Genomic DNA, 23,557 nt, shown 5'->3' on the forward strand with positions numbered 1-23,557 from the left:
TAAACTTAAGTTAAAGATAAATTAAATCATTATTTATTTTTTTAGATTAAATAGTTTCTATAAGTTTAGGATAAAATTATATTATAATTTTATACCTTATTATAACAGTTGCAAAAGCCGTTAAACCACAAGGCAAAAGATCGGGCCATAATCGCTATGCAAGCAATTATGGGTGTGCTACAGCTGCCTTATAGAAGGCTTACAGTGCTGGTACGGGCACGAATTGTAACACTTATTAGTAGTAATATTAGCAGCGCTTATCAATCTTATATATCTTAGTAGTATATTAAGTACTTCATTCTAGCCTATTTTAAAGGGCCTAAAGAGTAATAAGGGTTTTAGCCTTATTTAAAGGTTATAATATATTAAAAGGTTAAGAACTAATTAATTAAATAAAGAGTAAGATATAAGAGGGAAAAGTGTAGTACTTGCTTATTTGCGGTGCTTGCTTATTAAATATGTTATTAATTATACTTTTTTAATAATAAATTAAATATTAAAAATCTTAAATTTAATATTTAAAATATAATAATAATTTAAATACTAAATTTTATTTTCTATATAAATTAATTATCTTAGGTTATACTTATAAATAGTATATATTATATAGTAAAATTGCTTATTACTTAAGATATAGTCCGTGTAGGAAATCAACTTCGTTATTCAATTGGTGGACAGTCTTCCGGTGTCACTATATCCTATCTGACTGACTTATGTAGCAGGGGAGATGACTGCGTGCTCAGGGCAACTAGTTTGTCCGAACCAGCTACTGAACTTGGCCCAGCCAAACAAGAGTGAGTACTCCGTGCAAGGGTCGCGGATGTGGAGACACTAAAACAGTAGTAATTAGCGAGACTTCCAGAAAAGATGGCGTTCATTCAGCGGAGCGTTTAATTATCCCGCTGTAATCCGTATGGCCAACGGTCTCCTCCCCTTCCCTAGACCCTCTATGCTTCTTTCTCTGTCTTTGTTTCTCTACAGTGGTCAATTGAACCGGGTTCGCCTTTTCCAATTGCTAGTTATTCCGAGCTATGTATGAACCATAATGGGAGTCGTAAGCGCAAGTTCCCTCCCTGTTCAGTGGTCTTGGGTTCAATTCCTTACATGGTCCCTGTGAGACATGCAATGGCTCGCAATGACAAAACAGCCGTAGTGACTGTGATAATCAAACTGCGTCGACATTTAAGTCGCATGGAGATTATCCATCTATGACATTTGTATTTTTCAACCCCAAAAAACCAAATAATCACTTATGTCTTCTTGAGAGCGTTAGCCTGGAATGCATCGCACCTGGACCACTCTGAGTTGGCACATATCTTTTGGGCGATTAGACCCTCAAGGTAGGCTTTATAAATCGAATACTAGTGCTTCCGCCAGTCCTACCTTCCACGTTCGACAAGAGTTGCGCGTAGATAGAAAGATTCCACCAACATTTGGCTTGCTGTCAGATAGATCCTGCATAAGCTCATAGTTTTCTCATGCACGGTAAAGATGCCCGGAACGGGAGAGGAAAGATATGCGGGCATGCATCATTGATGGGAATAGTTAAGTTCCTCTACTCACATTGACAATACCATGTACGTTTCCCCCTCGGGGCTCGAGGAATGGGTTGGAAGTGTTCCATCATATTGACGATGCATCAGCCAGATAAATCCCCCAATCGGAAATCGCAGTTCTGCCAAATTCCATTACCCTGGTCGTTCAAAAACCAGTCAAAAATGTCCAGCGATTCGTTCCCAAATTGGAGTGCCACGTCATGTGGCATCAGTCCGGCCGGGGCCATGCTCCCCGTACCAGTGTCCTCAATAACGCCAGTATAATCTGGTACTAGCGTAGACCCCGTGGCAGGATTGGTAGATCCCTGTTTCTCCTGCCGATCTTGATTCTGGGGCGCCGACAGGGTTAGAAGTAGCTGAAGTATGGAGGATAAGTTCAACTTCATCCAAGATTGCCCTCGAAGCTCAACTGCAGAACCTTGAAATTGTCAGCAAGTTGTCGGTTGTATTTGGGTTGAGAACTCACGTGTAAGGAGAGTAATAATCCCCCAAGGCTGTGAGCAGCTGTTGAGGCTACTCATTAGAGTGTCGACAGCATCCAGGGTCGCAAGCTTCTCCAAATTGTCCACGACAGAGGAATTCATTGTCTCCATGATCAAGATGCAGGTTGCCATCCACGTTACTGGTAGCATAATGGGATCCGCCGCAAGGAAATGGTCCTTTGTCCAGAATTTGTACGCGGCTGATATCATCAATGCGTGAGAAACACATAGTTTCCACGACCCGTCTAGGCCGTCGTTGTTTGATAGCGCACCTTGCGGCAAACGTAGATTGAGTTGCAGCGGTGGAAAGCAAGATAAGGCACCAACACTATCTCTAAGTCAGTCTGAATTCACATCAGAAGGACCTCTGTGATGGGGAGCCTTACATGTAAATCATGTTGAGAGTTTCCAAGCGTTTTCGGTGCCTTGCCGCGTTTCCGTCGAATTCATGATATTCTGGGTCGAAAACCCAGCTCGGCACGTTTGTGAAAAGCAGTTTCCAATTTTGTTTCAGTTGCTCCAGGTTTGGCGTTAGGTTACATCGAGAATTCTCGTAATACAAGCGTCGTGCAGTAGTCATCTCCCTCGAGAGGTTAATCACATGTAGCAGTAAAGACTGTACACCAGATCCAGTAGAAAACTGGTTTTGCGTCGCGGGCCAAAATGTTGCGCTTTCATCGTCCAGAAACCCCCCTTTTGGAAGTGGCAGGTCCACTGCAGTGAGATTAGTTATGACTGACGACGGCAGGCAGGTGGCTATGCTGAGATCCTCGATGTTAGACGGGACAAAGGAAGTTAAACTGCAAAAGCAGTCCAAGGAGAAAATTCCCCACCACAAGCACCTGTTTTCCTCCAACTCGATGGCACTGTTTTGGCTGTTGTTGTTATTGGTGGACATGGATACGGTCGCATTGTCGAGTTGATGCAATCGGCACATGTACGCCATTCTAACCAGTTTCGCACACTGTTGAGCTCCTTCCCTCGACGGCAGGCATGTGAGATCATGATACGTCAGCAAGTATGCCGCCTTAAGTTCGATCGGCGAAACGACATCGCCATCACGAGTCATGTCTTCGAGTACTCGATGGGCTTTTTCGCTAAAGAACTTCCCCAATCGATAGCGGTTTCTGTTTGTCAGACGAAGGACTTCGGGAGCGCGAGAAAATCGAGCTGATAGAGAAAACATAGCATCCAAGAGGTATCTCGGGACTTGCCCTGCCTCATATTCGGAATAAAACTTCGCTGTACAAAACACAGGGATGGGCAAAGAGACTTCTGTGAAGAAGAGGGATAGCCTGGTAGGGGATCGTGAGACAATCTGGAGCAGGAAACCACATGGAGGGAGCGGACGTACAGCTCGAGCTCTACTCGTACGGGCAAGGACAAGCCGTACGGAACATAGTTCTCGGTCGCCGGGGCCGAGTTAAATCCCATACCGGGTGGAACGGGCTGGCGGTTCCCGATCCAACTAATGCTTAACTGAAGCTGCTGCATGTGGCTGCTCAACGCTGCCGACTGGTATTCCATTTCGGAAGCGGGCAGTGCGGGAAATCTGGTCTGGAGCGAGCCTTCAGGCTCAGGGTTACAGTCAGGTTGCGACGTGCGGGGGAAGTCTTGCAATTCTTGCGACTGGTTACTCCCAGCAGATGGAGACGGGGGCAGAAGCTTCTCGATGCGATCTTGGGAGCTGATGAGTTTTCCTTTCATTGTGAGACATGGCGAAGACATACCGAGACGCTGCTGAAAACGGACAGTCTGGATTTGTCTTGAGCCTTGTCGTGGACCAGGCTTCCTTCGGATCAGAGAATAGGAGCATGCCCAGTTATGAGTAACGCACGAGGTGCAAGATGGACGCTCCATGCCACCTGGAAATGGGTCAGATTTCGCTGATCGCATCCCGCGACCTCTGAATGTGATAGATCAACTTACACTTTGACTTCCTTCTGCATGTAGTATTAGCATTAGTTCCTGTAGACATCGGGGATGCTGCGGCTTAACTCGCTTTCTACACGTATCACAGGATGTTGGCTTTATGGCCGGGTCCTGGCTGTTGCCAGGCGATGGAGTTGTTAGGTCCGCCATTGCAGGATTGTTGTTGAGCGAAACATGACTCTGAGGACCAGTGAAAGTCATGAAGATGCGAGCACCGACAACAGGAGGGGGAGGACAAAGGTTTCCCTACCCCGGAAATTTGTGTAACAAGCGGGGTAGCGCCGGATATGACTAATCGGGCACCCCACACAGGGATCCAATACATACACCGCCCCGTACACGCACGGCTAGCCCTTAGTCAGGAATAACCCGCTGTAACTCCTTTCCTCTCAGTGCTCTAATGACTATCTTGACCACTTAAGCATGAGCATGATCTTGAGAATATGAACAGCAGATTCCATACACATCTTCAACATAAGGTCGAGCAGAAAGTGATAACCAAGGGCGTTCGGCTGCCGCGGAATTTGAGCTTAACAAAATGTTCCAGGAGGAGGACAGAACTGGCCGCACAGTCAGGATCACACACTATGAGCATACCGGTCAGCTGACTATCCTCACAGGGCCCATTGAATCTCACGGTCGCCAAACCTAGTGAAGCGATAGATGCAAGGTAGCAGCATCACGAGGGAGCGGGCGGGTCGATATATGGAGTTTCAAAGCAAGATGCTAATCGTGACACAACGAAGGTCCTAGCTAGGTCAGACGGAGGGTTACTCAACCACCGCGTATTACTGCCTAGTTATCCACAGCGTGACATGGATTATGCCTCCTATAACGAGTTTTCTCTGGAAGAAAGAAAAATATTTCCAAAAAAACGGTTAATTTTTTCCTAAGCCTCTTAAGATTAAAAAGGTGGAAGGACTAAACCTTACCCCTAATGGATTAAATCTCGGACATACCACGGTGACTGTGTTATTCGACCTCCCCAAAGCGCACGAACCATGGGTACCTTTGAGCAACGCCATATCAGCCCATAGAGCTTCCAGTACGGAGGGTGTTCACGAAGTTCCCAAACGTCTTCTTGAGGGATATAAGAAAACACATTGGGTCCTCGTCTAAATAATCTTCTGAACTAACCATAATTCGATAACGGGGAAAGTCTCTGAGGGTATCTTTTTTTTTTTTTTTGGGGGGGGGGGGCATGGGGTGGATTCCTCTAGGTTCTTGCATTCAGGCATGAAGTGTACCCAGTCCGGGAACAAAGAGACATCTTTACATGGAGCAACCTCGCGATTCCAGGTGCGCGCTTAACCCTTATTGAGTGACTGGTACCGAAAACGGACAAACTACTTTGCTTTCAATTCTGAACTTCGCGTATACTTATGTCTGTCATTTGAATTGGCAGGGTAGAAGCGTCTGCGTCCCCCCTCGCTGTATCGACTCAGAAGTGGCATGAATACCAAATATGGAATGACATAAGTCGAAACCAAATTATAACCGACGGACAAAGGTATAAAAGTATCTCACAAACAATACCAGAGAAGGATGTAGTCCTGGCTTACTATGGGATGTGCTAAAGAAAGGATGATACAGAGCTTAAACGACAATTGACATTCAGACACTTAATATTAGCCCTGGATTCCAAATAAATAACGCCAGATATATCTATCCTAATATGCTTATCAGGTTGTCTACACTCCTTTTTAAATCTCCTATAAAATATCTTTCTTGCCTATATCTTATCCTAGATAAATATCCTAGGCTTAAGAATACCTCCAAGTAGGCGCCACTACTAGTCTAGTTTATTAAATTATTTCCTAGTCTTTCCTATTTATATCTTAGATTTAATAATTCTAATACTTAGGGTTGATTTTTAGAGCTTTATAAAACTCTTCTTATACCAAAACTAGAGATATTATTACTTAGGTTTATTAACTATACTAGCATAGATTTAGCATTTTTCCTCCTATACTACTAAAGAATACTTTAATAAATTCAGCTTAACTAGGTAAAGCTTACTAATGGTATTAAAAGCTGGTATTGGCTCTTTGAAGTCATATATAATAGTCTAGATATTACTTCTTTAGGAATAAGAGGTTGCTCTGGTTAATGTAGTTATATAATACCTGAGTTAGAGGATATTAATGCATACTGCTTGACTAATATTTTAGAGTTATTGCCTATATAATGGTCAGGCATGTGCCTTAATGGTCGTCCTGTGTGGCAGCACGACTATTTTAGCGATGCCGGGCGCAAATAGCACTATCTGATTCCACTCCGCAGAACAAGAAAGTTCAGAGTTTGATGGAAGAACTGATATTTGGGCATTAGGCGTTTGTTGTTCAGGCTCCAAAGGACTCGGATTCTTCAACAAGAAGAAGCCTAACTTGAGCTTGAGATTATCTAGATTTCTAGCCATGCGGTGATTCTACTCTCAGTTCCCCTCATTGATCAAGTCGCGACCATCTACTACTACAAGTGAGTGGTCTCGAGGTCATGCACTTAACGACTTAATGGCCGATACTGATCTGCCGCCAACTTCGTGATGCCTCACATCTACCACTACATTCAAGTCACTGACAAACAGACGGGCCAAACTCATATACAGAAGCATTACTCCTTTGGACCATCCTGGGGCCTAAGGTCGGAGCCTTGGTGGAGCACCTATGGGTATGGTTTATGTTTAGCGATTACTACAAGGGGCATCAATCAGGAAGACTGATGATCAGTAGGTATCAATTGGAAGCCTTCGTTGATAAGGTCACGGGGAAGGAACCTACTCATTGGATCAGCCCTGAAGATTCCATCGTCCAAATGTACACACTGGACGCAATCTACGTGAAATCAGGGCTTGGAAAGAGGCCAAGCGCAGCTTCTACTTCCAAGTCTGGTTGAGTTTGAGCGGGCTTTCAATTATCACTAAGCACAAATCATCTATTTCCTACCATTTCGGTACATTGCCTCTTTACGCGATTGCATAAATAACTTGAACCTGTTTTATAATGTATGTACGTATGTATATTTTCCATGTAGCGACTTCAGGTCGCTCAGGTCCCCTATAAGAGGCACAACACGTATTAGGCTAGCCTTTGTCTATGATCTACCGGATTCAGCGCTCCAAACTCAATTTGAGCGTCACCTTAAATTGAGGGCATATACGGTGAAATTGAGTTAGATTGAGTTTGTGTCGATCCGATTCAACTCTAGGCCTTGACGACCGAAAGGTTGTTAGATTGATTGGAATGGATGAATGAATTTACTCCGCTCGGGAGGATACACCTCATAGCGCCCACAACGTTAAATCTTGTTATATTTTCCGACTTCTGGCCCTGAAACCCTCAGACCTCACCAAACCCTACTCCTCGACACACTTCCTAGCCTAGCGTGTCCCTGTGACAGGCATGCTTGAAGGCCAAACTCTCCAAGTGTTCAGGGTCCCATCTTCAGCGGCTGAAGCCTGGTCTGTCTACCAGAGCCTGTACTGTATTAGTTCTTGCTGTACTATATCGTTTGGTTTGTTGTTGAAAAATCCGGGAATTCCCCTTCCCTTTAGGATTCAAACTAACAGTCTGGAAGTCCTAGAATTAGAGTTCAAAGTCCTAGATGAAATCATTTAGAGATATAAACCCGAGAACTTCCATCTTAAAACCAACAATAAAAGTTTAATAAAAATATTTTCTCACCAAGAACTACTTCGCGATATAAACAACAACTCTTACCGTAAGCTGGATGCTCTGTCGAGCCGTTAACTGAGTTTTAAACGAGTGAGTACAGAAAAAAGTGATTGAGATATCTTACCTAGTTGAATGGCCGCGGTGTCTAGTATTTATGCTCAGCAAGCGCTGTTCACGTAATATTGATGAGACAGGGGCTATAGCGAATAGGAATGACATTATAATAGTCTGGAGCTTCCTGGGTATTTCTATATATAACAATAATAAAGCACACAACCCTCTGCTCTCCTCGCATAGTAGACTAACAAGGGGCAGACCCATTCTCTAGCTTTAACATGAAGCCCTAAAGCTCTATTAAGCAAAGCAGACGTAGTCAGCCGTGCCCGAAAATATAAGCGAGTCGACCCATCCATCAATATGCCAATCGAAGCCTGTGGCGCTGACATTACTAACATTCACCTTGAGGCGCAAGTTGGTGTCGGTGCTGACCTTGAACCCTCTCAGAGCGACATATACCTTTGGAGGGTCATGGAACGCGCCAGCAGGCAGTTCGACGTGTCCCTGCGTCTCTAGGGACGGGTGCCTGTCGATGCGGACGTCTGTAGTGCTGAAGGTACCGCTCACCAGACCCTCCCTGTTCTGCTGGTGGGCTAGCCAGACCGCTGTGCCGCTGTAGATTACAGAATCGCCGTACGCCGAGATGAAAAGGTCGAAACCCTCGGCCGTGATATTTTCCACTCTCGTTTCAGTGTGCCAGTAGCTTTTGCCGCTGTCAAGGTCGAGCATTCTGTACCAGACAACAACCTGCGGCGGTCCAGATCCCCAGGCGCGCGGGAAGTTAATATGTCGAACTGTGTCCGGCTTGGGCTCCCACCAAGAATGGTCATCGGTCGTAGAGAACTCGCCGACCTGGATATTCGGGTCGTCGGCGGCAAAGGTCGCCCAGGCACATCCGAGGGAGTAAGCCTTGGTATCGCCCCACTGGCTCAGGTGCACCTCGGCCGTGTTTTTCATGATCTGCTCGGCGACGGCGCGCACGCGAACGTTGTGCTCATTGCCGACGTCGAGGTGATTTAGACCCACGGCTAGCACAGGCGGCGCCGGGAAGCTGAAGTTGGCTCGCTTGGTGAGCTCCTGGGACGTCATGGGCGGCGACTGCATCTCGGTAGTGTTGAAGCCGTCGAGCATACCGCCCTCGATAGGGTAGGTCCTGCTCATAAACCCCTTGTCTGTCTCGGAGAGGCTCGTGTTCCACTGGGTCGAGCTTCCGTCGAGGGTCAGCTCCGCCGGGAAGGAGTACAGCATAATGGACAGCGGGTCGAAAGCAGAGAAGTTGGTCTCCTCGTCGGGGAACAGGTTGAGGACGTTGGAGCGGACCTGCTCCTCTGTCCAGCCGTTCTTGCTCATGTAGTACTGGAACGCAGCCTGCTCGTTCCACTTAATGCTCGCGGCTGGGGATTGGTGCTCATGGTGGCAGCCGAGGGCGTGGCCGAACTCGTGCAGCACAACACGGCTAACCTCCCTGTCTTCTGAATCGTCATTCAGCCAGCCGAAGTTCATTGTCTTGTCGCTCTGGGGGATAACACCATTGTCGGTGCCCTGGTACGACCAAGATCCGCCGCCGTCGCCGACGGAGATGCGGATGTCGGCATCGACCGAGTCGACCCAGTTGAACTTGATGTTAGCGTAGCGCTGCCACTCGTCGGCGCAGGCGCGGATGCGACCTTGGATGGAGGGCGAGCCGTCGAGAAAGCGGATGCGCAGCTCGCGACCGGTCTGCCAGAGACGCGACCTGGACAGAGCGAGGCGATCCTCGCCAGGGCCATTGCTAGGACGTTCCTTTATGGCAAAGTCGATAGCGGAGCCGTCCAGCTCTGCTGGGACTTTGCGAATGAAGCATATCTGATAATTGGTGGACATGGCGTGTTAGAAACTGAAGTGTTTAAGTGAAAGATATGTTTATGTGTTGAGTATGCAAGGAGTTGTGTATCTGATTGTGTAGGAGCTAGGAGTCAAAAGTATTGAGGTTCGCCCGGAGACCCTCTTCTTTATACTCCTGATAATGGATTCTCACAGATTTGTCTCGTGCCTTCTGTCCCTTCTGGAAAACTCATCTTGCGTAATGCTACCCACCCATTCCCTTTCGATAATTCTTTATTCTCAATCAGTCAGAAGGCCCGTCCCTATCACAGGCTGAATGTGTATGCGAGCCCGGCAAGGTTGACGTGGAGGCATGGTCCAGATACTGGGGCCTCTGAGAAGGACACAGAGGTTTGACATGGCGTGTTGGTGTTTTGGAAGACAGCAATCATACACACCACATCTCGAAACGGATGCGGCCCAGAAATCTCGTACGATCTTTGCCGCCATCAATTTGCGGAAAGTCAGCGGGGTCTCACGGCCATATTCAATTTTTCAATAGCTGAATAGCTCCGACAAGGTCGAATTCCCTGATAGGGTTACTGGGTGCCCATTCTCACACCGCTGAATTGTTATACATTTTGTACAACAAAACCTTTCACCTGCTTATTATGTATGTTCGTAAACAGCGCCATTTTCTTATTGCAATACTGCGCCCCTACCATCAGCCACAGGAGGCCGGCCACCGTCAGCGCTAAATATGCAGCTTTTCCCCTTAAGGCCCTTATCACGTCAGCATCATATTCAGCTGCTTATTTGCTACTGGGATTGAATACTACGTAAGGTCCTTGTTGAATCAGTATTATATTCAGCTGCTTATTTGCATTCGGAGTTGCCGACGATGGCTTGTTTTCCTACTCTTCATAGGCCGGTCTAGTGCAAGCAGAGAGTAACGTTTTACCTCCGATAGCGAGTCTATTAGGCCGGTTTGGCAAGGAACAAATGCAACATATTCAGAGGCAGGTCTAATATATAATGCTGCTGCCGTTCATTCTCTTTTCAACCCGAAGTTCTATCCATCATCACTAGACAGCCAATAACCACAGCCAAACACTAGCTAAACACCAGCTATATCCCAGCAAAACTTCACGAGAAAACTACCTTGTCAACATGAAGTTCTCTATCCCCCTCTTTATTACCGCCGCCATGACTGGCGCCATGGCCCAATACACAGCTTGCGGGTACCACCTTGTCAACGCCGGCAGTAAGTGTCCAGCCCCTGGCTCTCTTCTTTCTTTTTCAACTCGATAATCAGGTTCTAATATCGTGACAAAAACAGGCTACAACCAGGCCGACATTGCCTGGGCCGCTTGCGGGAGGACCGACACGTGCGAGGGCAAGGAGTGGAACACCCTCTTTATCTACCGTCCTATTCCTCACGGCCTTCCGTCAATCGAGTCTCTGGGGTTTTGCAACAACGGTTGCCAGGAGGATGATTACCACGACAGATGCAACTAAGGGAACCTTGCTTGTACCCCTACGTTAAAGTCTTTGGGTTTATTTAAAGACATAAGCTTGGATTAAGGTTATATCTTAGCTTCAAGGGGCAACCCGACTATAGAATTAGAGGAGAGAGTCTAAAGTCAAGGTTAATTGCTTGCTTTTAGTATTTAGTGGCTTTAATACTTTCTTTCTGTATGATAAAGTACTTCCGCAACACCTATTGCCAAGTCGCAACAAAGATAGGAAAGTTCTTCTCTTTCCTATAATAAATACTATGATATGATAAAAAAGTAAACAGGTGAAGGGTCTGCTGGTGTCCGCATAGCTAACTGAGCCTCCATTAAGAAAGAAATGATAGTTACAAGTTTACCCAAGCGTGTTATAAGATCCAAGCGATGCGCCAGGAGCAGTAGTAATTCGACAATTCCTCAGCGAGAACTCAGGATAGCAGCCCTACCAGGACGCTTTGAAATAAGGCCCACGAAATACGATATTCCTCGCAGATACCGAAGGATCGTTGTTTAGAATCTATGAGGCCATAGTGACAATGACGCTTGCTGGCCAGGTATGCTCGATTAGTTATGTTCCTACCTGATGCTAGCTTACTGCTAATACTTTATATACTATTATAAAGCTGTAGATCTAATGCCAGATGCCATAGATCTGGATTCTAAAATAGATATATATAAGCAGTATCTATAATCTCTTTAGTAAGACTATATATTTAGCTATAAAGAATACCCCTATAGCAGAGTTAAGACCTTATAGGCATTAATATAGTTATACTGCCAGTATCTTAAAGTATTAACTTATGGTAAAAGTTTTGGCTAGACTTAGGATTGCTTCTATTATAAAGCTGACCTAGGTAGTAATAGATATAATATTACTGCTAGAGGTATATCTAAGGTTTAGGTAATAAGACATTATTAGGCATTAGGCAAGTCTCTTTACTTATATTAATATATAACTAGTTAATATATATATATATAAGAAATCTAGAATACTATATAGTTTATAATTAAAGCTATTTATAACTATTAAAAGATTATATAACGCATCTAGGGATTTAAATAAAAGTTTAATATTTTTTACCTTTATATATAACTTAGGATTATAAAAGTCTTAATACTCTAGTTAGCATACTGCTATAAGAATATAATCCTATAGTTACTATAAGCCTTATACTAGCAGGAAGTAGGATATTTATAGCTAAGCCTAATAATTAAGGGTTTTAAATAGATAATTCTCTACTTAAGGAGCTTAATAGGTAGCTAATATATAATAATAACTTATAGGCAAGTACTAGAGTTTATTAATATTATAAACCTAATAGATAGTAAGATAGAAGATATTATTAAACTATTATAAGAGTTACTTATTAATTAATTAATTAAAATTATAAGAGTATAGTAAATATAAAACAAATAAGTAAAATATAATAAAATTAGCACCTTTAGCCCTTATAAAAATAAAATATAATATATCTCTTATAATAAAATTAAGTAAGGCTAATCTAGATCTAGGTCTAGGTAACCTAAAACCTTGCGACGTGATATATACGACTTACAACATCCCGGCACCTCTATTGATGGCATCAGCCAGTCTGAGTCAGATCCACTTACCCCGGCACGGTATTTGTGCATCTACTGGGTTGATCACTTGAGCAATCTCGGACACGACTTCGGCATACATTAACGACCTCCGCGATAATGGCATAGTTTATTAGTTTCTCTATAAAAATTACCTCTATTGGCTTAAGGCGCTTAGCCTTCTTAAAAGCATACCGGAAGGAGCGTTTATAATAATAAAGCTCAAGACGTTACTAGTAGGCAAATTGGTAATATTATAGTATAGAACTAATATACTAATTAAGAACTTATTAGGACTGGTTTAATAATTCTTACTTATTTGCCTTTATTTAAGATATATAATAATTTATCTTATTATATAAATAAGTAATAAGGAAGGCGCCTCTTTAAGTATATATATTAGCACTTATATTTAATCCTAGGCTTAGTATTATAAGAATACTATTTAAAAGGAAATAGCTAACTTAAATAATAGCTAAATTAAATATATTAGAGGATTAAAATACATACCTAGTAATACTTAAAGGCTATAGTAATAGGCTTATATTAATAGTCTTCTTACTAAATAGCTAATATTTTATATTAATATTAAATAATAAGACTATTAAAATCTAAGATATTATAATAGGCTATTACTAGGTAATGCTTAAGGGTTATACAAGTAAGGTTTTATTAGAAGCATTCTCTCTAGATACCTAGCGCCACGCAACAGGGAGTTATATAACCGGCACTAAGATCTAAGATGCCATGACGAGACACTGCCAGGTGACGCTTGAGGGTCATGGCTATTGGCATAGCAACTGGCTTAGGCCAGTGGCCTTCTCGCCGGATGGTTAGCGTCTCGCATCGGCGTCACTCGACAAGACGGTCAAGATATGGGATGCCAGGACGGGCCACCGCGAGGCAACGCTTGAAGGCCATAGCGATAGGCTTACATTAGTAGTCTTCTCTCTGGATATCTATCGTCTCATATCGGCGTTACTTAACAAGACGGTCAAGATATAGGATACTATAATAGGCCACTGCGAGGTAATACTTAAGGGCTATAGTAATTAAGTTATATTACTAGCCTTCTTATTAAATAGCTAGTAGTTTATATTTATATTAGGTATTAAGATAGTTAAGCTTTAAAATACTATAATAGGCTATTATAAAGTAATATTTAAAGGCTATAGTAATTAGGTTATATTATTAGCCTTCTTATTAAATAGCTAGTATTTTATATTAATAATAAATAATAAAATAATTTAAATTTAAAATACTATAATAAACCACTACTAGGCGATTTTTAAAGGCTATAATAATAAGGTTTACTTAATAGCCTTCTTAAGTAATAGCTAGCGCCTTATATTAATATCCTCTAATAATATAGTTAAGATTTAAAATATTATAACTAGCTACTATAAGGCGATGTTTAAGGGCTAAGGCAATTGGGTTATATTATTAGCATTCTTGCCAGATAGCCAGCATCTCGCATCAGCATTAAGTAATAAGGCAGTCAATATCTGGGATACTATAACAGGCCACTGCGAGGCGATGCTTGAGGGCCATAGCTTCCCGGTTAACTCTGTGGCCTTCTCGCCAGATAGCCAGCACCTCGCATCAGCGAACAGTTGGACCACCAAGATCTGGGACGCCAGGACGGGCGGCTGCCAGGCGACGCTCGAGCTCGATATGAATGAGGAGGACGAATATGTTTTCCAATTCGACAAGACCGGCGCTCGCCTTCATATGAATATTGGCACGTTCGACCTCAGCCTGCTCTCATCCTCGCCGCCCGCTGCACTGCGTGCATCCAGCCTTCGGCATCACCTACGTCAATGTCAAGGCTATGGCATTAGTGTTGATCGTCTATGGATCACATATGAAGCTCAAAATCTGCTCTGGCTCCCGCCGGAGTATCACCCGGTGGCATTAGCGATCGTGGCATCAACTGTAGTGCTCGGATGTAAATCGGGACTGGTCTTGCTATTCCGGTTCTCGGAGACAGCTACTCGTTAGGGTGGTGTCTTACTCTGGTGTTGTGTATACGTCTCCGGTCAGAGTATGTCTCTGATATTAACTGGTCTTTCCCTATCAACAATTCATCTATGTGGTTAGGGTTAAACTCGTAGAATTCCCTATATAATTACAAAATGTGCTATTGAAGACCAGGGGGACCTCGTAGACATTTTAATAGTTAAATTGGAGAAAGTATAGAGACTAAAAGGCAACTTTAATACTGCATCCCCTACCAATTTTTAGAAATAAAAACCCCAGGCTGAGACCAGATAAACGGCCTCCTGGCAGCCGACAATCAGTAGTTTCTACCCAGAAGCTTATGACCCTCACTTGCTGTAGCAGTAGAGATGTCCCATATAAACTGAAAATAGGCTAATGATGTCAGGGGTATGACTTGGTAGAGATTTTAAGGGGTAAAACGGAAAGTAATTAAATGAGTGTAAGCCCAAATTTGATGCGATATAAGCAGTTTAGTTTTTAATAGGACAAGAGAAAATTAAAAGGCATAAAATGTCAGTTTACTTATAGGGAAAATAAAGAAACGAGGTCAACTTTACATGGCTCACCTATGTAGCGTAACTAGGGTGTATGATGTTTGGTTGGTTGTTGAACAGAAAAAGCAATCATCATCAAGTGTAACAAACCGCCACAGAATTAACAAAGCACTTACATTACGGCATTTATGTTGTAGGAGATGGCAATTCGAGTTTTATCATACCGGAATTTTCGAACACCATACAAAGGTTGCAACATGGAGCTATTTGTTCATGTTTGTGATATCCCTTTCCCAATATGCAAGTTATGTAAGTTTGGGTACGTAGCTGGTGACGTGCGCGGCCATTTACAGAAACAGCATCCATCTTTTTTCAGCCAGCGAAATAGCAGAAATCTTCAATGGAGTCAAAGCAGTGCCCGAGTTTATTCAAACCCAGACCGAGTTGCGTCAGTTCCAGGTCCCACCACCAACTGATCCAATCCTATTTATCGCCCCGCCGAAACTCGACGGATTACGTTGCGGTCAACGCAATCATGTATATCGACAAGTGCAGCATATGCTAAAGAATTACAAGGAGGAGCACGGATGGCAGAATGATTGGAAGAAAGGTGGTAATGTGGTGAAGCGAGCCCAGGGGCGTCGGAAGGTACCCTGACGAACAGAAGTGTACTCCCAACGATTTTTCAAGTCACGAGTGGCTAGCAAGTGGTTTGAAGTTGGACGAGAGACCGCTGGGTTCGTGCAGCCAACTACTAACCCAAATGCAATCATCAGCATTCCAGAAAGGATAAGCCATCTTCATCAGGAACAAGACGAACATTTCAAGATTGCAGCACAGAAGGCTCTCAAAGTTGCAGCTGAGAAGAAAGAGGTGAATGCATGGATAGAGAGGACAGGGTGGGCGGAGCATATGGAAGGGTTGAAGCCGGGAGAAGTTCACATCGCGGCAGCACCAATTGGGGAAGACGAGCCCGTGTTGCAACTGATTTGCGATACTTTTGACCGGATGGCTACCTAGGTACGATTAATTGCCAGAGCAAAATGTAGCTCATTTTGGACTTTTAGCAGGGCATGTTAGGGATTGTTCAAGGAGTGGATACGCGCAGCCTATAGGAATGGGCTGATGAGATTGTCAGCAAGATGGAAGAGCCAGAAGGCGCTAGGGGAGAGGGAACTAGAGAAGCAGCAGTTAAAAGAGGATATGGAGGAGAGAAGAAGCCAAGCAAGAGGGCGATTCAGACTATAAGGTAGCCAGCCTGCTAATGGCAACCGACTTCCACTAAAACCAACACTACAAGTGCTACCCGGTGGAGTAGGAGTGTAGGATAGGAAGAAGGCTCAGGAACGGGTCTAAGAGCGAAAATGTACATCCGACCGGGCAAGACGGGTCATCCAAGAGTCCACCAGGCGATTACTAGGGCATCTATTCAACATTATCGCATGGAGAAACCTCGCTATTACCAACTGGTATTTAAATGAGCCATTTGGCCAAGACGGTGGAAATGATGAAGATGAGGATGGAATTCATGATAGCGCTTGGGATTTGCAGGCTGGGCATGGCACGCATGTAGCCGGGACGGCGTACGCACGCGAGCTTCGGCAGGGGGGCATTCATCGGGATGCAGAAAAGCATGCCATCTTGGTGTCCATATCTAACTACACCTTATGATAACTCTGGTTTTACACCGCAAATTGTACCGAGCATTGTTGCCTAAAAAGCCATCGTACTATTGTATATAAATAATAAGTTGCGGGTAAAGGGATTCGTGGTTGGCAGGGTTGAGCGAAGCATCGGTCAAAGAGTGCCACTAAAGCATGGGCAGAGCACCACATGGATAAATGCAGATTTCAAATAGGAGTTCGAATTCTATATGAGATGCGTTGAATTTGGTCTCCTTGGTACCCCTTATGAGATGAGGCCGGCATCCCTATAGGCAATAACTCAATCGCTGCTTGCTAACCAAGACGGAGATTCAGGCGGTGCGCAAGACTTGATTAATTTTGCTTTAGGGCAAGCGTGCTAAGAGACCGATGATACTAATGCAAAGATCACTTTACGATAGATACAGAGAAATATAAGATCTCGACAAGTCTGTTCGTTTCTGGTTGGTCCGGCGGTGATCAGAGCACTACAGTTAAGCAAAACAGCGCGGAAATCTTGGTGGAACCCCCTTGCTGTGGTGCCTCATATAGCTCAACGAGGGGATACTATTTGCATAATCTTAGTTGCCCCTATGTCATTCGGAAGACTGGCAAAATATATCGCATTATCGGCGAGGCGTTCTTTAATACTAGCTATATGGGTTCTTTAGAAGTCTATATAAAACTGAGGAATTTTAATACTGAGTAGATATCTGTTATATATCTTATCTAAGGATTTAATTCTAACTCTTAGTATAATTAGTAATGTATATATTATAACGATAATAAACTTTTAGTAAACGCGGACATGCTGCTCTGAGATTGCTCGACCCCGAAGATGCTAGATGGTGATTAGTCAAAAACAGGAAACGCAGTATATTTCCTGTGGTAATTTCTAAGTAGGGAAGGATAGTTGTAGAAGGATGCTTATATGGTAATAGGCCGGAAATATTAGTATATGCAAGAGAGATTAATAAGGGCACGCGATAATTAAGAATAGAAGAGTAGGAAAGTGTTACGGTTTGGTTTACCGTAAGCTCCTATAAGCAGCTGTATGCACTACTGTAATTGCTACAATAGCAGTTATTAGCCAATCTTTTGCCTCATGGCGTAATGGTTAGGTGCAGCCGTTATAGAAAGGATAGGGCTATATGCTATAGAAAGTAAATATCTGCCTAATATATATGCAAATTATAAAATCTGCTTGCTTAGGATTATTAGAGCTTTATGGCTACTATATCTTTTTAAAGAATAGGCTTATGTATTAGTTACTTTATAATAACCTAACTATAATATCTATTAAGCCTTAGGCATTAGTAGCTACTAGTTCTCCCCCTTTAGGTTGTAAATATATATTACTTATTATATATAAATCTATAAAGAAGTAATTTATATTAAGATAGTTATAAATATCCTTAGTAAGGGACTACTAAGATTAAACTCTATTTATAAGATTAATACTTTTTAAGCTAATTTTATGAATTATCTCTTTATAATAGAGGATAATATCTATAAGTTCCTCTATCTTGCAGTTTACTAGTAAGAGTTTGAAGTTTTTTAACTTAAGTATATATAGCATTATAGCAATTTCTAAAAAGTAACTTAACTTATTATAGTACTTAAACTTAAGGGAAAAGTTAAAAAGGTTTAGAAATAACTTAATAAATTAAATTAAATTAAAACCCTAGGGTAAGTAGATATTAGGGTTTAAGATAATTAGATTAAATATAATATATAATTAATAGAGGCTAATAATAAGGGATAATAATAAGGTAAGTAGTATATAGGGACTTATTTAATTGCTATTCTCTATAAGGCTATTAATACTAATTTCCAGGCTATTAATACTTAGCCTGCCAGTGCCTAAAGTAGTAATAATAGTATATACTATATAGCAACTAAGGTTAATACTACTAGCTAAAGTAAATATTAATATCCTTTATAGAAGAATACTAAGTTCTTTCTTTTAATAATATAATCCCTATATATAGTTATTATTATTAATAATAACCTTCTTATAATAATAGAAATTTCCTATAGCTTGCTCTAGGCACTTAATAGCATAATATGTTTAAATAAGTTTATCCTAATTTGCTATACTTATAAGGTATACTTGCTTATAAAGCTAGCTAAGATAATTATTTTTATTATTAAAGGATAAAGATTATAAGAATAATATCCTGCCTTAAGACTTAATATTATTTGCCTTAAATATTATATTTTCTATAAAGTCCTTATATTACTTAGATAATAAGGTTTTTATTATATCTATATATTTATTATAAAGATATTTAATCCTTAGTAATTCTTTAAGTAAGACCAGATAATAGATATATATATTTAATATCTTAATATATAAGCCTAAGATATAATACTTTATAATCTTAATAAGAGTATCTAGGCTTTATCTCTTAACTATAATATATTATATTATAAAATAAGATTAGGCAAAAGAGGGGTTATATTATTATAGAATTCTTTATATATTTACCAGAGGGCAAGAAGATCTTGTAATTAGGAGCTCTCTAAGGACAAGGGATATTATTTTAATAGGAAAACTTAACATAGACAGCATAACGTGCTACTATATACTAAGAGTTAATAATAGAGAGTTTAATTTACCCCTTACTCTAGGCTGGCCGGTGGTATCTCCTCTCCTAATTAAGGATCCAGGTCTTTAGCCTCTTTTAATATTACTTAAGCTATTAATTAAAAGCTAGCTAAAAAGTAAATATATAAGTATACTAAGACTTAGTTATTATCCTCCTTAATGCCTAATATAGTTATAAAATATAATAATAAGTTATAATATTACTTCCAGCCTAGCTTTTACTTAATACTGCTAATATAAGAGTAATAAATAGCTTAATTAAGTATATTAAAATTACTATTAAACTTAATATTAAAATTAATATCTAAATCTGCCTCTTCCCTTGCCTTTACCTTCTTTTAATTAATATTACTTTTTTACTATTATTACTACTACCTTTTCTAACTTAAATCCTCTTTTTTCCTTTTTATATAATAAGCTATAATATTAAGCTATTATATAATATTAATAAGATATTCTTATTACTTATTTATAAGCTAAATATTATACTCCTTCTAGGCCTTATTTTATTTAAGTAGCTAGATATAGGTATAATAATATAAATACTACTTTTAATTTATATTATATTATTTTAATATTATTACCTCCTATATATATTTAAATAGCTTTATAACTAGCTTTATTATATTAATACTTTTAAGTTATTTAAATATCTTACTTAATACCTTATTAAGATATATTAACCTTTATACTAGCTCTTAATAAAAGCTTTTAACTAATACTTATAGTATTATATTAATCTCTTAAGCCTCTTACTTCTAAAGCTTTATCTTACTTATCTTAAGTATTAATACTAAACTAACTTAGTAAAATATAAGCTTATCCTTATTTTATAAATATATTACTTATTTTATATATTATACTTATTAAGACTTATAATTAATACTACTTAATGCCTTAACCTTTATTTTATATTTAATAATAGTCTTTTTAAGCTCTTTCTTATAGCATTTAATAAGCCTTAATAGCTTATAATTAATACTAGTATTAATATTAATACTATCTAGGCCCTTTTTTAAGCTACTTTTACTACTTTTATTACTTTTATACCTATTATAATAAGTTTATATTATCTTAATAATTTAGTATTTTATATATAAAGCCCATTATAATAACTAAAATATAACTAATTCTTAATTATCTTATTGCCTATTATCATTACCTTTCTTATCTTTTTTATTTTTATCCTCCTCCTTATTTTCCTCTTTATTATACTTAGCTAATACTTAATACTTATTATAACTTAATTAATTATAAGTTAAATATTAATAGCTCTTATAACTAAAGCTTATATATAATAAGCATATAAGATAAATAAGTATATAAAATAAGAATTTTAACTTTTTTAAAGTAAATTATTTAATTAATTAAAATTAATTATTATACTTATTTCTAAAAGCCATAATTCTCTTTTAATAAGTTCTTATATTATATTTAGCCTTATTATAAGTCTTATAATGTTAAACCCTTAGTTATCTTAAACTTCTTTAATTATTACTTTTTAATAATTTAGCTAATATTTATATACTTATATTTATTTAATTAATTAAATCCTAACTATCTTATATAATTATATTCCTTTTATTTTATAAGTATACCCTTTTAACTTTATATTACTAGTTAAATATATTATTTACCTATTAAAGCTTTTAATTCTTAGCCCTTAATAAGGCTATTTTATATATATTTCTCTTTATTACCTTAGTTAGAAATTAAAAAGCTTTAAAAATTAACTTTAAGAAGCTATTATAATACGTTTTAATTTATTTTAATAAGTATTAAAGTCTATAGCTATATATTAAGCTTACATATTATAACGTTTAGGTTTAAAGAAATATAGCTAGCGTTTTTAAAACCTTATTTAATATTTAACTTAATTATAATTAATTAAATATTAATATAAAGGGCTAAGAAGAACTTAATCTTAAAAATATAAGTTATAAACTTTCTAATTAATTAGTTATATATTAATTAAAATACTTTAGCTACTTAAGGCTTATTTTATTATTTATCTAGCTATTTTAAGGTATAATAATAGCCTAAGTAGCTAGGAGGTTACTTACTTAATATTAATTAATAAGGTAATATTAACTTATAATTATAATAAATAAATTAATTACTGAACCTTTTATATAAATTACTTAAATTATTATAACTTATTTTTAATTTTTAAAATAAATTAATTTTAAGCTTTTATACCTTTTTAAGCTAGTAATTACTATATTACTTAATATTATATCTATTATAAAGCTAGTTTTATTAAAGTTTAAATATTATTTATTTAAGTATTATATTTTATAATTATATTTTATATAAGCCTAAATTAATTATAAATAGGACTTAAATCTTTAAATTTAGCCCTTTAATAATTATATTTTTAAAGAAAATATATTTTAAGCTTTAATTATTACTTAATAAAATTAATAGCTTAATACTTATTACTTAATAATATATTATAATTAGTAAATAATTAATTTATTTTTTCTTAAAAATTATACTATTAAAAAGAAAATCCTTATAAATTTAAATTAAAGATATATTAGATTATAGCCTATCCTTTTAAAGTATTTAACTTTTAAGAGCTTAGGATATAATTATTATAACCCTCCCTGCCTTAAGACTAGTATTAAAGAATTTAAACGTAAATAATATAAATCTTAATAGCTTATTATAAACTTAATTTTAGGTTTATTTAATAGGCCTAAGGTATAAAAATAATATAAGCCTTAGTAGTAAATTATAATATATTATTTAATTAAGAATTAATTAATTTAATCGTGTTAATATAAGGTAAGGGATTTTTATTTTATATACTTATTTATTATATATACTTATTTTCTTATATACTTAATATATATATTATTTTAAGTTTTATAATTAATAGGGTTTTATTAGCTAGTAGCTATATATCCTTATTTATTAAATCTTAAAGTACTTCGGGCTATAAGTATTATCACCCTAGTAATTATCTTATATATACCTTATATTTTTAATTAATTATATATAATTATTATAAACTAATTAATTTTATATATAACTACTAAAGTAAGATTATATTAAAAAATATTAAAATTACTAGTAATTCTTAAAATTAATAAATAACCTTAATAATTAGTTTATAATTATACTTAGTATATAAATTATATTTATTAATACTTTTATAAATTCTAGTATATTAGCTATTAATATAACTTCTTTATATTAATTAAGCCTAATATATATTAAATTTACTATTAAGAGATATATTATTTTAATATTACTTAATATATACCTTATACTATATACTAATAATAAACTTAGTATAGCTTAGTTTATTATACTTAAACCTAACTATTATATTAAGCCTAATAGTAAGAAGGAGGCAAAAAACATAATAACTTCTTATAGCTATGCTTTAACTCTCTTATAATAATTATAATAGTAATACTTAATTTAATTTATATTAAGCTTAATAGCTACTAAGTAAAGGAGGCAGAGGAGGATATGAAGCTCTTTATATAGCTAAATAATTTAGTATTTTAATATAATAATAGTATTAATATTATTATTATTAATAACTAATAATACTAATCCTCCTTTTTCTCTTAGCTTTTTTAATAATAGCTATATTACTAAGGAGTCTATAGGTATAGTAATTATCCTTAAATAGTTTTAATTAATTATAATAAATAGATATCCTTAAGTGCTTTTTTCTGAAGGTTAAGTAGGTAGAGTTAGGTAGGTAAGTAGGTAAATAAATAAATATTTAGATATTTATTATATTATAACATAAACTTTAATTTTATTTTATTTTATATTTTATTATTACTTATAGTAATGCTAATTCCTATTATTTATTTAGGGTTAGAGCTTAAGGTTAATTCCTAAGGAGTTTAAGGTTAGCTTATAATTTGTTACTTATTTAGCTATTTTTACTTATAGTTTTATATAAATTATAATTCTATATAAATAGTCTATACCTTTGACTTTTTAGGCTAATTAGCTTATATTAGAATTAACCCTAACCCTACTTGCTATTTTGGTTTAGCGTGAACCTGCCCGGGACTAGAGACCAGGCTGGCGCCTTTTATGGTTTTTTGTAGGGTATATGTGACGTAACCGCTAGGCTCGTAACAATGGAGCTGGAGGTTACCGAAGGATTGATGACAACCTTTCCCCGCTTTCCGATAACCAGATTATCCCGCCTCCTGTTAGGCCGACTGCCGATTCGTG

At 38.1% G+C, this 23,557-nt stretch overlaps 5 protein-coding genes across 5 annotated transcripts; 3 read left to right on the top strand and 2 right to left on the bottom strand.

Moving 5' to 3' along the window:
- Nucleotides 1-1,639: 1,639 nt before the first annotated feature.
- Nucleotides 1,640-4,016, bottom strand: BKA55DRAFT_544522 (uncharacterized protein; the record flags this gene model as incomplete). The annotated part of the gene is made up of 5 exons (XM_046190721.1): nt 1,640-1,974; nt 2,023-2,366; nt 2,425-3,333; nt 3,393-3,903; nt 3,968-4,016. 5 exons carry the CDS (start codon nt 4,014-4,016, stop codon nt 1,640-1,642), a joined length of 2,148 nt encoding a protein of 715 aa, XP_046043834.1.
- Nucleotides 4,017-7,998: 3,982 nt separating this feature from the next.
- On the bottom strand, nt 7,999-9,564 carry BKA55DRAFT_695601 (uncharacterized protein; the record flags this gene model as incomplete). The annotated part of the gene is made up of 1 exon (XM_046200174.1): nt 7,999-9,564. The coding sequence occupies one exon, from the start codon at nt 9,562-9,564 to the stop codon at nt 7,999-8,001; it is 1,566 nt and encodes a 521-aa protein (XP_046043835.1).
- A 1,110-nt stretch (nt 9,565-10,674) lies between these two features.
- On the top strand, nt 10,675-11,022 carry BKA55DRAFT_695602 (uncharacterized protein; the record flags this gene model as incomplete). Its single annotated transcript, XM_046200175.1, has 2 exons — nt 10,675-10,768; nt 10,844-11,022. 2 exons carry the CDS (start codon nt 10,675-10,677, stop codon nt 11,020-11,022), a joined length of 273 nt encoding a protein of 90 aa, XP_046043836.1.
- A 3,023-nt stretch (nt 11,023-14,045) lies between these two features.
- BKA55DRAFT_523832 (WD40-repeat-containing domain protein) lies at nt 14,046-14,597 on the top strand (the record flags this gene model as incomplete). Its single annotated transcript, XM_046188670.1, has 1 exon — nt 14,046-14,597. A coding segment is annotated over one exon (552 nt), but the record flags the coding sequence as incomplete, so codon positions are not given.
- A 792-nt stretch (nt 14,598-15,389) lies between these two features.
- On the top strand, nt 15,390-16,111 carry BKA55DRAFT_544525 (uncharacterized protein; the record flags this gene model as incomplete). The annotated part of the gene is made up of 3 exons (XM_046190722.1): nt 15,390-15,400; nt 15,445-15,739; nt 15,782-16,111. The coding sequence occupies 3 exons, from the start codon at nt 15,390-15,392 to the stop codon at nt 16,109-16,111; spliced, it is 636 nt and encodes a 211-aa protein (XP_046043838.1).
- Between the last annotated feature and the right edge of the window lie 7,446 nt (nt 16,112-23,557).

This window comes from Fusarium redolens (genome assembly GCF_020744475.1).
Source record: "Fusarium redolens strain MPI-CAGE-AT-0023 chromosome Unknown BKA55scaffold_19, whole genome shotgun sequence".
Taxonomy (NCBI): Eukaryota; Fungi; Ascomycota; class Sordariomycetes; order Hypocreales; family Nectriaceae; genus Fusarium; species Fusarium redolens.